Source organism: Mchenga conophoros, linkage group LG4 (assembly GCF_057382185.1).
Source record: "Mchenga conophoros isolate Kocher_MC1m ecotype Shallow Benthic linkage group LG4, M_conophoros_male_GT1.1, whole genome shotgun sequence".
Taxonomy (NCBI): Eukaryota; Metazoa; Chordata; class Actinopteri; order Cichliformes; family Cichlidae; genus Mchenga; species Mchenga conophoros.
The window spans coordinates 17,634,497-17,648,411 of record NC_140529.1 but is presented as its reverse complement, the minus strand read 5'-3'; the positions used below and the strand labels follow the sequence as shown (position 1 = coordinate 17,648,411).

The window sequence follows — 13,915 nt, the reverse complement described above, 5'->3', positions numbered from 1 at the left end:
TGTGTAGTGTATATCTGAGCCAGAAAAGTGTACAGTAGTGTGTGAGTACTTTCCACAGCTGTGTATTTTCACTCATTGTAGCAAAACACAAAGTGAGTCGAGATCAGGTTGAACAAAGTGTAGATCTGACTGTGATGGATTTCTAGTAACAGCACAAAATGAAATTTGGACTTTTACATTACCCTTTCATACATGTCATGGCTGAAATACAGAATAAGATAAGTGGTGCGGTGCCACAGTAATCAGTGTCCCAACCTGAGAATATAGAGAAATTTTATGGTAAGCTAGTGAGTAGCATAAGCATCTAAGTGAGTTTTACGGTGGCCCTGAGGGGTCAAACTCACTCCAAAACTAAGGGAAAAAAACCCCAAAACGTACAAAACGCAACAGAAGTATTTTTGGGGGACAACAACATGTTGGAAGAGTTGCCAAAGTGACAAGCTAACAGCAAGTGGCTAATAGCAAACATATGTTTACAGTGTTATATGAATTATGCAATTAAAACACACATTACCTGCATTTTTTTCTCTCTAACAACACAGATGAATCCTCTGCTTCTATTAAGCCTGTCTCAGTGCAGTACTTATATTAATAGTTTGGTTTTCTGTCACTTCCACATCTTGTCCGTCACAATATTGTCTCCCCCGAAAACACGTTTTTTCAGATTTTTTTTCTACTTCCTTTGTGTTTTAATTAACTTTTTTTTTTATGTGCTTTTGCAGCATTTTTCTTTTGCTGGTGTTTTCTTATGTTGCGGTTCAGTTTGACTTCTCAGGGCCACCATAAGTTTTCCATTCACAATGCATTTGGGAGTAATGAAATGGAATAACAGTACAGCGTCTGAAGAAGTTACTCAACAGCTTCTGCTTGAGTATGGTAGAACCCGATTGAGCCATCATCACTACCAAAGGCCACCATAAACCCAGTAATAATAACAATAATGGCAGTTTGTTTAGTTAAAATGATAATTACATGTTGTAATGATAGTCACCTCTTTGGGCACAGCAAATTGCCCATCCGTATATAGTTTTTTATGGGTGCAGGGTTTGGAATGATTTTTGACCTTTTTTAGGTCTCTCTAAAGGTCTCTTCAAAACTGATTAGACTTGACTGTTGCAGCATATGGGATTGAGGCTAATGTTCGGCCCTATTACAATATGCAGTGACTCAGAGCATTATGGTTGCTGTTTCACTTTCTTTTTTTTTTCAACTTTAGCCACACTGTGGATAAATTACGGTAGAAGCAGGCCGCGGGCAGTGTGTACTAGCAAAGTGTGCCTTTATGTGTCAGTTTGTGTAACCGTGTGCAGCGCATTTATTAATTTTGAGGTGTGAGCCCAGTGTTTTGTTCTGTTTCTTAGCCTTTATGGTTTTTAGGTTGTTTTTTTTTCCCCAAGCTGTCAGGTTGCAGCTTTACAAACACACACACAGACAGAGGAGACCTCCACACAACCCTGCCTCAATCATAATAAGAGAACCAAGTGACACAGAACAAGTGGTGTCAAGATAAGGTATGTGTGAACTCTCTGACATTTCAAGGTAACAGAAAAGCACGAAGATCGTGCAATACTCAGCCAAAGACAAGGTAACACATTTGCTCGTCCACACTTTTTGCAATGCTACACTCTTTTTAATTCTTCGCTGCTTTCTCTAATTTCACATCATTTAATAGTCCACTATAATGAGTCATTTTAAATACAGCATAAATGAATAGAAGTAATTTGTCCATCTATAATTGTGCTTGTCTGCGCTGTCCAAGCTAATGTCTGAGTTTGGCTGAATTAAATGGCAAATGATTCTCAGTCAGGTTTAATGGAGTGAATATGAGCGACTTGGAGTGAATGCAACCCTTGTTCCTCAGAACCATGCCCACAGAGTTCTGCAGCCTGGTCTGTACTGCACCAATCCAATCTGGTCTTAATTGAATTGTTCTGAGGCCCTCATCCATATATTTCCTCTGCAAGAAACTTATTACTCTCAATCTCTGTATGCATGTTTGAGTGTGTATGTGTGTGGGTGAGCAACTGAGAGAGTCTGTCTACTCATATTGTGCCAAGATTTAAATGCCTTGTTGCTGATTGATGTTTCCGAGATGCATCACCTATTCCAAGTTCGAATAGGTGGTGGACTAATCTGAAAAGTGCAACCGCCCCCCCAAAATAACAAAACAAAAAACCCCAGTACAGATAGTCTAATGAATATTCAGCTAATCTTGTGTCTCTGTGTTTCTCTTTGTTCCTAGGATGTGAAGTCAACGTTCTTCCAGTTTGGTGCCTCCATCCAACAGGAGGCTCTGCTCATGCTGAACATCATGGAGGAGTATGACTGGCACATCTTTTCCATTGTCACATCAAAGTTCCCAGGCTACCAGGAATTCATCAACATCTTGAAAACTACTGTGGACAACAGGTTAGAACAATACTGTGGTGTGTTCTCAGTTCAATTCAATTTTATTTTATTTATACAGCGCCAAATCACATATTGTTAGATAGACCCTACAATTAATCAACAGAGAAAGCCCCAGCAATCATATGACCCCCTATGAGCAAGCGCTTTGGCGATAGTAGGAAAAACTCCCTTTTAACAGGAAGAAACCTCCAGCAAACCAGGCTCAGGTTGGGGCAGCCTACACCTATTGCAGTGTAACTAAGGGAGGATTCAGGGTCACGTGATCCAGCCCTATATGCTCTAGCAAAAATGATAGTTTTAAGCCTGATCTTAAAAGTAAAGAGCGTGTCAATCTCCTGAATCACAACTGGAAGCTGGTTCCACAGATGAGTGGCCTGTTCTTCGTGCTTGCATTGTTTTTCCCTATATGTTTTTAATCCTTTCACCATGAACTGGGGCTGTTAACTCCACTGCTGCTGCTGGGTATAGTACAGGAAATGCCTCCCACCCTCAGGGTTAGTTATCCCCCTACAACTGGCTGTGGGACCAGTCTGCCACTGCCACTCTGTATTTATGGTTATTGAAGGCTCACAGGATTAGTAGCCCACAGTGCACACATCCGACCTGGGTATTTTCTGGCTAGTCAGCTGCCTATTGGGCTACCTGGTTTATCATAACAGGACCATTTGCTTGTCTCAAAGATTAAAGAATGCAGGCAGTGCACTGAAACATCAAATGGCTCATTAAATCAGTTATGCTGTTTGTTTTGATATGTGGCAATTATCCAACCATTTAGTTTTTGTAACGCTGTTAAGTGTGTTACATAACACAAAATATTAAATGACATTAAGGTTTGCAGGTATTAATTAAATTAAAGTTTCAGAAGTGGAACTCACGATGATAATCATAGCGATAATTATGATTTCTAATTTTATGATAATAGTGGATGCAAACTTTCTCTCACGCATACATAATGTTTTTCTAAAAACATTTGTTAAAACAAGGGATGCAGTTTCTGATTTTGATTGCATTTTAGATCAGTAACTTGATTAAATGTTTTCCGGGGGAGTTTCTGGAGGTGTTGAGTTGACCCAGAAGCCCCTCATTTGCAATAAAGTAGCCTAGACTTTAACTTTATGCTGTTTAGAAGCCAACCACTCAGTGTGCATTCCCTCAGAACACAACACACTGCAGTGCTACCAGAATGCAGGGCATTAAAAAAAAACACCTGACCGTTTTTTCAACCTGTTTCTCTCTAAAAGAGTGAGCAGGTGGGTTTCCACTGCTAATCATTTAAGTGTCCCCAATCCTCACACAGCATGTTACAGGATTATCAAAGCATTAACCAACCCTGCCAACTCAGTCTTTTAACTAGAAACACTTTCAATGTATTAAAATTAACAACATCAAAATTACATTACACCAGTAGAAGACTAGATGAATTGAAGTACATCCATTGTGCTCTTCAAAAATATCCAGCCTAAAAGAATTTCGTAAGCATCCTTTCAGTGAATGGGGATGATAAGTAGGTTTACTGCGCGTGCAGGTTGGCTGTTTGCCACACCTTTAGGTCATTCTGACTGATGGTGCTTGTTTCAGCGGAGAGAAAGAGGAAAGTACAGCACGCCATAATTTTGGGCAAAAATGGTCATATTAATGATACATGTTCAGCACTGTGGAGATGTAGGCAAGGACTGGTGCCTGTACCTGTGATATATTCAAGCTCACCTGAGGTCTTTCTCATCAGCAGTTACTCTTAATGTCAGACGCAGCAGGGATTCAACAGCTTCTCCTACTCTATGCTTTGTTGATGATAACTAAAGCAGTTTAATTACAGGCAGCAGGTGACAGACATGTTTAATACATTCATATGGAGAGAAAGGAAACTTAAAATCCCAGTGTCTGTATTTGTGCCTTTAAGAAGTGATCTTGACTTCAGTGCTACTTTTAGCTGCCCCCTTGTCACAAGGGGTCACCACAGCAAGCAGCTCTACACGTTTGATTTGGCAGAGTTTTATGCCAAATGCCCTTTTTTGACACCATCCCATGTCTACAGCTATATTACACAAAACCTGTCTGTTTGGTTGTCTCCAAATTCCTCCTACATGATCAGGAGTTAGGCAAGCTAACTTGGCATACAGGTACATTTCAGAGCTCAGAAGGTTTTTATCTTCAACAGAGATGATGATGTCATCGTGCTGCTTAGCAGCAACCTACCAACAGGTTAAATGAGGACACGTAACATATTACAAGAGCGTTGTATCATTTTAACTTCATGATAACAACATCTAATTTAGCAAATATTGACTGCTGAGATCACCAAATGTTTATACTATCAATATTACATTAAATCATTTGACACCTTAACTTATGACATCAGGTTTAATGTATTTAGGGTCTATATTAACAGTTTAATGTTGGATAAATGACTGGATAAGCATGTTTAAAGGCAAGGGGCTTTGAAGCCATTTGATTTAGTCCAGGCTATAAAATTCATTTTATGCACTTTTATCAGGTCCATTTTATTAAGATTAAACAATGAGACATATGAAGGTGTAATCAGAATGGAAGTTCAGTTATTAGGTGATCTTTTACTACGTAGATCTATATTCAGTTTTAAAAACATGTATATACCATTTTTTCATTATATGTTTGATGGAAGTGAACAGATGAGTGGTGTATCACAGTTATTTTGACCATGGATAGTAGACGTGGTCCCTTAATCATACACACAGAAGATATAAACACATTTTAATTTAAACAAACCCCATGTTTATCTTTAAAACAACCTCTTTTGCCTCTTTTTACTTTTTTCAAAGTGTTAAACAGTTGAAACCAGGGCGTGTATTTTCTCATCTCAGCTGAGTGCAGGTGGGCAGGTGGTCTCTCTGTGTAATCTGCAGATTAAAGGAGTTTGCATTGAGTTTTTGGATGGGAATGTAAATGAGCTGGACCAATAGAGACCGGTGTGTTCTCCATCATCTCAAACACAGAATATGGTGTTATCTATTTCAATTAAGGAGACCGATGCATAATTAAAGAGCATCCTGAAGAAACCCCCCCAACATTAGATGTGACTATCAACTTCTATTTACTGTTTACTTATAATATAGCATTCAGCAGCATGTACTGTGTCTTTTTCCTTGGGCGTGTATGTGTGTACTTGTCTGCATGTAGATCATTTTCTCTCTATTAGCTTTGTCATCTGGGACAAGTAACCTGTCATCACTTTGAAAAGCAAGAAGAGGCCAGGAAGTCCCAAATCACTCTCATGTTACACCACCTGTCCGCTGAAGGGTCCTACACAATGGTTAACTGCCATCTTTGCCCTATCGTGTGTCACACTTTGTATTCCTCACTCTCTCTTGTGTATCTGTGTGTTTTTGTGCATGTGTGTGTGTGTGTGTGAATGCGAGCATCACTCCCTAATCCTCACTCTGCCTGTTCATAACTGCTGTCAACTTGTGATACCGCAGAAAATCGCCAGTTTATCGCACAATTATGTTCTTTAATTGCGATCATAAGTGCCGTTTCCCTCTGTTTCTGCGGGTCTTTAGCCGCATGTACTGGGACCTTCTGATTATTATTACTCGTGACATTATGAAAAAGAGCAGCCAGTCCCACTGGATGAGAGAGATGCTCTATAAATTCATAATCTTTTTTAATGAGCACTTGCTATTTCTCACTCTGACCACTTTAGCTAACTGGCTACTGAATTACAAGGAAAAAAAAAATCTTTGGAAATTTTACATGATTGCTTTCCTTTGCTGCAGTTTCGACACTATAAAGTAGCAGCCCCATGATTGCGCCGTGGGAAATCAATACGTATTACCCTTTTTTGTGTAAAAGGTGACAGAAGCTGCATTATGTTTTGATCACTTCGCTGTTATGTTATCACCAGTGTCACCAATTAGCCCAATGGCCACAGGCGTTGCTTTGGATATTTATTATCAGGGCGGTGTTTTTTCACCTTGTCCTTTAACTGTGTGTAGGCTGGAACCAGCTGAGAATCATTACTGGACCAGCTTCATTCAATTTATTGTGCTTAATGTGCTCTCCCTTTGACAATAAGCACTTTACATCTATTAGAATTCACGTCGCACTTAACAGTGATATTAATTATAATGGATAATTGTAACTGCCCTTGCCAGCACCTGAGCAAAGTTAATAGTCTATTAGTTAAATATTAACATTTCACTCCTCTTCTTGTTATCCTTGCTTTAGTTTTGTGGGTTGGGACCTGCAGAATATCATCACTCTGGATGCCGTGGAGGAAGACAGCCGTTCTCAGATCATGCTGAAGAAAGTCCAGTCTCCAGTGGTCCTGCTGTACTGCTCCAAAGATGAGGCGGTGTACATCCTGGATGAGGCTCGCTCTCTGGGCCTCACCGGATTCGGATACATCTGGATTGTGCCATCCCTCACCACCGGCAACCCAGAAATAACGCCAGACGCGTTCCCGTCGGGAATGATCTCGGTGTCGTACGATGACTGGGACTACCCGCTGGAGGCCCGTGTTCGCGACGGTATAGGCATCATAACGTCAGCGGCGGCAGCCATGTTGGACGAGTACGGCGACATCCCTGAAGCCAAGACGTCCTGTTACGGCCAGATGGAGAAGACAACCAAGCTGCCTCCCAGTGCACTTCATAAGTAAGCAAAGAGTTTATTTCTTTGTTGTTGTTCTTTTGTCTCTAATGATTATTAACAAATAAAGTACGTGTGAGTCTGAGGAGCACTAATAGAACAGAAAGAGGAGCATAATAATATTGGTGTTTTTTTGATTTGTGTAATTTAAAAGCATCTGAAAAGTCCCCGAGTTAGCATGCGCGATTTTTTATGGATGACTCTTTCCCTCCAACTTCTGTTTTCACCCTTATCCTCGCTAATTAGAGAGAAGCTTTCACCGAGTTGCTGCTGAAGATTGCCATTCGAGAAAAGATGCAATTATTGGATACGAGAGCAAGGGATGGAGAGATAGAGGAAGAAGCACGGAGGAAGTGTAGGAGTTAAAAACAGAGAGGAAAAACAGGTGAATGGAAGTCGAGAGGGGAGCTTGTGATGTAGGCAGTGAAAAAACAGGGGCAGGCAAGAAATCGAGACTGGGGGGAACAGCGGGAGGCCGCTACAAATGAGTGCTCTCCAAAATTGAAGAGCTCCTTGATGAGTCCTTCTGTTCTTTTCTCATTTATTCCACCATCTCTCATTCACTCTCTTCTACTCCCCCTTCTCATGAGCTCAACCCTGCAGCAGCCAGTGGGAGATGGTGCAGGTCTTGCCAGCTCTGTCTGGCTTTCCATCTGGCAGAGGAAGGAGGGACACACACAGTTGCGCAACCTGTGTTTACATCCCAATATTGTAAATTTTTTTTTAAGATAATGATGTGTGAAATTAAAATTTGCATGTCTAAAGGGTAAAACTTGATTCTACGACGTATTTCCAGGGAGGAAAAATCTCGCCTCTCTGTGTCTACTGTTACTTATCTTGCAACTAAAACGGTTAGTCTGGGGAGCGATTTAGAAACAATTTAGCTACACATGAAGCCATATGGATGTGTTTGATATTTAGCAGTGTGCAGAACATTTTGCCAAACACAGTAAATCAATATAATATTTCATCTGATGTAAGTGATCCAGCGTTTGAGTCGACACAGAAATCACGCCGCTGCTCTTTATCTTGGATGAATTCTTAAAACCCAACAAGAATAAGAATTTTTTGAAACAGCTGATTTAACCATCATGTCCTTATGTGCTGATGATGGCATTGGAGCAAAAGTTTGAATATTTGGCTTTGACAGAATCTCAGAGAAGGTTGCATGGCTTAGTGCAAAAACAGAATGAGGAAAAGAGCCCAGCAGCTGCTCAGCTGTAACACGGTGATGGGTTTTTTCCCTTCGTGTAACATCAGCTTTTAGAATTAAAGTTCCAATTTTCTTTCTCTGCTGGGATAATACTGGTTTAGTGCTTTGAGTTTGAAGTCTGAGATTTTTTTTATTCCCTTTGCTCAGTTCACTCTGCCATATGATGCATTTTAATTGGCTCTTTGTGGCTAGGTCACAGCAGAGCTTTCTTCTCTGCGCACCTACATCTCTACCAGCTTTTCATCATTATTGATGATGTTTCTGTCTGAATCTTCCCACACCTTCCAAATGCCACCCCGAATTTCATCTGGAGCCATAACAACCCCAAAGTCACAGAGGTAACAGGGTAGTTACTGGTGCTGACTGGCACCAATTAGCGAGCTTCCGCTCAAAACAGCGGTCATTTGCAGAAGGAGTCATTAAAGTAGGACGGATTGCATCTTAACTTACAACCTGATCTATGTCTCATTTTGTCTGGAAACACAGACGCATCAAACAGAATCACCAAACATCAAGAGCCAGCTGACGTTGTTCCCAGCGTGCTCTGCTGCCTAAGGTTGTTACCCAGGTGATCAGTGTCCACAGATGGCACTGTAGTGGGTGAGAGAACTCAGCCAATAGGGCTCTGAGGCCAGAACAAGAGAAAACACGATTGGTTAAAGGTAGGTCAGGGCAATGGCAAGTGTGGGTTGTTGGACCATCATCAGCTGTCAGGGAAGACATGAAGACACGGTCAGCTCACAGACATGCAAGTACACAGATGCACGCACAGAGAGGTGAGCAGATGGGATGTAAGTGCAAATATACAGTATGTGGGACATATTGCAGTATTTTCCTTTAGGCACAGTATTTATCCCAGTCTTTCAGGAGGTGTGTTTTTGTAAGCAAGATGTCAATAATGGTATTATTATCTTATGAGCATCTGGCTAGTGTTCAACTTGAGATTTATTGTTTGTTTGCTTGAGCACCTCTCAGACTCCACTGTGGTTTGTCACAACAATTAGATTTAAAGCAGATGCTCCTTCCAGCCCTAAGTGTGCCAGAAACCATTTCATAATTGAAATTAACTTGTTTTGATGGGAATATTATTAATAGTTATTGCTGAATTTACAAAAAAATAAAAAAATAAATAAATCCTTCACTCAATGGCTACTACTATAGCTACTATACTATACTACTATAGCTTCGGGCCTTTAGTGAAGTTTTACCTCAGTCACTTTGCTCGTGTCAGCTGTGATGATAAATCCACAGTGACATATCCAAGATGAATATGGTGTGCCAAGTAATAAAAAATAAAATTAAATAAAAACAGGAGACAAATGACCAACTAAGAGCGCTGGCCAGTGCAGCAATCAGACCGAGTGACAACCTGTACTCCATATAAAATGCAGCGCGTGGACCTGTGCTCGTGCGCGTGCACGCGCATGTTAGAAACAAGAGAAATATCCCCCCTTAAGAGAATGTTCTGTCATGACAGATTTACAGTGTGCTGCTCACCTTCCTGTGGAGAACAGTGTGCCTTAAAAGACTTTAGCACTTATTTATCAGTGTGTTAGTGTGTGTGTGTGTGTGTGTGTGTGTGTGTGTGTGTGTGTGTGTGTGTGTGTGTGTGTGTGTGTGTGTGTGTGTGGAAAAGGCGTGGTGCCGGTAGTTTGTTCTGACAGGTAATTTCGGGCTCTAGCCGTGATATATGGGGGTCAAAATTCAGAAAACACTTTTTTTTTTCGTAGATGCACATTACACACACAAACTTAGTCCTGGGGCAGCTGTCATTTCAGTGGTGCAAAGACAAACGCTTGCTCAACAGCGCTACACAATGCGATTTTTTGTAACCTGTCCTTTCTGGCATTTTTCTGTACGACACTTACAGACACATAAAATGAGGCATTTTTTCTTAAAATATGTACATTTTCATAATTATAAATCTGAGAACTGGATAAAAACTGGTTTAAAAGTTTAAAGTGTTTAAAAGGTTTTGAATATTGAATATTTCTTAATCACTCTATACATATTCCAAAATAAAACAAAAAAACAAACAAACAACATTTTTAAAAAACATTTTCCAGACATTTAAATTCAGGAACAAACAAATAAATTTATGTCCTTCAGATATTCTTGGGTTTTTCTTTTTTTTTTTTTACATGCAAAAAATGCAACATCACTGATTAACTTAAATCTATTTATTTAGATTTTTTAGGATTTAGCTTCATATTTGCACTAATTTCCATAAATGTCCACTAGGAGAACTATTTTAAAATAACGTCAGTGTGCATGGAACAAATGGCAACAGAAAAAATGGTTTTGCCTGTAGTTCTTCTTCATGCGTGCTGTACAAAACCGTTTAGTGTATTTATCATTTTAGAGCGTTAGAGATCTAACATGTTTTTTTGTCTTTTTAGAGAATGGAGACCGTCATGCCCCAGAGTCTCAACATGCCCGTCAATCCACAGCTCATACATAATACATTACCGCATAATCACTTGCTAACGACACCTATGGGCGTTTGTGTATTAATTAGTATTTAGTATTTAGTATTTATTTATTTATTGTCATTGTCAAGAACAATGAAATTGCGTTTGGGGCTTCCATACAACCCAAATTAATAAATGTAAATGTAAATGTTTGCAGGTCCCTTGTGGGATGTGAAATGCACCAAGTGATCTCAGAACTAATCATGTATTTAGGGGTAAGATTCCTAAACAATGAGTAAAACAGTACAGTGGATTTGATTCTATAATGAAACTGCTCTTATACTATTACTGTATAAGCAGGCAAAACATTAAAAAAAGAAACCTCTTTTATTTAGTCAGCTATTCTAGTGACTTCACACTATGTAAAAAAAATGAATGTAGTTGAATTTGTTCCTCAAAAAAGCTGTTGTTACTACATTTACATGTGGATGATTTATAGGTATAATTAAGCATTTTCACATTCACAAAAACGGCTGTTTTAGGCCTCGCACCACTGTTATCAGCTTTCAAATAGGCAAATAAACCTTCACACAAAGGTAGAAGATGTGTGTCTGTGTGTGAGTACAGTGGTTATGGCTTAAACATTGATGGTGTGAGGTGACTATGAAGCGTCTCTCCATTTCGATCTAAAACAACAGACTGATTGTAGGTCGAGTGCCTGATACTTCAAATGAAGTGTTCATTAAGCAGCGGTGGGTGTGCACTTCAAACGAGCTGTGAGAAAATCAGCTTTCCAACAGGCTGATCGTGGAGCTCAGATAGTTATCATCTTTTTCTGTTTTTGTTTTGGAGAATTAAAGCGAACAGTATAGTCGTCCCAACTTTCAACATTAAAGAAGTACTTAAAGCTGAGGACATAAAAGAGGTTTTAAGTTTAACTTTTAACTGAAAGGCTAATCGACTTAGCTTCAGCTAAACGACTGCCCTGTCGTTTGTTGCTCTAAGAAATATAAATGTTTCCTTGGCACTGAATTTTTAAAATGTTTTAGATGTTTTCACATATTTTAACAGGACATCTGGCTTCTTCTTTGTAGAGCAGAACAGTTGTTTGACACAAGGAACAAAATCAGTTTTACTTACTACCCATGTTTTTCCGTTGCTCATTCACACAACTCTCAGCCAATCACGTGGCAGCTTGTTGCATTTAAGCATGTAGACATTGTCAAGATGACCTGCTGAAGTTTAACCCGAGCATCAGAATGGGGAAGAAAGGTAATTTAAGGATCTGAATGTGGCTTGGTTGTTGACAGCAATGGGAAGAAACCAAGTACAAATACTTTATTTTCTACAGTTGACAGGCTAACAAACCCTCCTGTGTCAGTGGCAGCTGAACTTCATTCGACCATGGCCTGCAATGACTTTGCCAAATTCTTCACTGAAAAAATCCAAAAAATTAGACAAGCAGTTGGTACATCAACAGCAGATCCAGGATATGTACTGTGTCCACCGAAAAACTGTTTAAACACCATGAAACAGTTTCAACCTATTAACAGCAAAGACCTGGAGGACATCTTAGGTCAACTGAACTCCTCCTCCTGCTGTTTAAATGTCCTGCCAACAAGTTTTTTCAAAAAGGTCTCAAAGACTTTAGAGTCAGACCTATTACAGATCGTCAACTTTTCTTTATTATCAGGTGTGTTTCCAGAACCACTAAAAACTGCTGTAATCAAACCTATACTGAAAAAGGACAATCTTGACAAGACACAAATGAACAACTACAGGCCGATCTCAAATCTCCCGTTTTTAAGCAAGATCATTGAAAAAGCAGTTTCTCAACAGCTCAGTTACTTCTTAAAACAGAATAATTGCTACGATGCCTTCCAGTCAGGTTTTAGACAGAACCACAGCACTGAAACTGCTCTGACTATAGTGTTTAATGACATATGTCTGAATACAGACAGTGGAAAAATGTCAGTCCTAGTTTTACTGGATCTCAGTGCAGCATTTGATACAGTTGACCACAACATATTACTCAAACGACTGGAGAACTGGACAGGTCTTTCAGGAACTGTACTAAACTGGTTCAAAACATACGTAGAAAACAGGAAATACTTTGTATCAATAGGTAACTTCACATCTGAGCAGACAAGTATCACATGTGGAGTTCCCCAAGGTTCCATCTTGGGACCCCCTCTGTTTAACATCTACATGCTCCCACTGGCACAGATTATAAACAACAACAAAATAAACTATCACAGCTATGCAGATGACACACAAATATATATCACAATGTCGCCAGGAGACCGAGGCCCTGTACAGGCTCTTGGTAAATGCATTGAGGAAATCAATGACTGGTTGTGCCACAATTTTCTCCAGCTAAACAAAAACAAAACTGAGGTAATAGTCTTTGGCGCCAAAGAAAAACGATTACAGGTCACCAGAGAACTTCAATCTATACATCTAAAAACCACAAACCAGGCGAGAAATTTGGGTGTAGTGATGGATGCAGACCTAAACTTAGAAAAACACATTAAGACAATAACAAAGTCAGCTTACTATCACCTCAAGAATATATCAAGGATAAAAGATCTGATGTCTCAACAGGACCTGGAAAAACTAGTCCATGCATTCATCTTTAGTAGGCTTGATTACTGTAACAGCATCTTTACAGGTCTACCTAAAAAATCAGTCAGACAACTACAGCTCATTCAGAACTCTGCTGCTCGAGTCCTCACTAAGACCAAAAAAGTGGACCACATCAGTCCAGCTCTGAGGTCTTTACACTGGCTGCCTGTCCGTCAGAGGATAGACTTTAAAGTTCTGATGCTGGCCTATAAAGCTCTGAATGGTTTAGGACCAAAATACATCAGTGACCTCCTGACCCAGTATGAACCTTCCAGATCCCTCAGGTCATCTGGATCCGGTCTTTTATCAGTTCCCAGAGTCAGAACCAGACACGGAGAAGCTGCATTCAGCTTTTATGCTCCTTATATCTGGAACAAACTCCCAGAAAGCCTCAGATCAGCTGAAACACTCAGTTTATTTAAATCCAGGTTGAAGACTCACCTGTTCTCAGCTGCATTTGAATAAAGCACCAAATCCACACTTTAAGCTTAAATTTCAAAACTTACATTTAACTACTGATTTTATCTACTGTTCTGATTTTATCTGTTTTGATTTTATATACTGTTTTTTGTTTGTTTGTTTGTTTGTTAATTAGTTAGTTAGTTTATTTGCTTGTTTTAATCAATTTTAA

General features: G+C 39.7%; 1 protein-coding gene across 2 annotated transcripts in view; it reads left to right on the top strand.

The window, feature by feature from the left end:
• The window catches only part of grin2aa (glutamate receptor, ionotropic, N-methyl D-aspartate 2A, a), a 166,846-nt gene that overhangs the window by 107,929 nt on the left and 45,002 nt on the right, over positions 1–13,915 (top strand). For both annotated transcript variants that reach the window (XM_085270751.1, XM_085270750.1), the window contains 2 exons: positions 2,243–2,409; positions 6,613–7,041. In XM_085270751.1, coding sequence (XP_085126877.1) covers positions 2,243–2,409; positions 6,613–7,041 — 596 coding nt within the window. The remainder of the gene's footprint in view (positions 1–2,242; positions 2,410–6,612; positions 7,042–13,915) is intronic.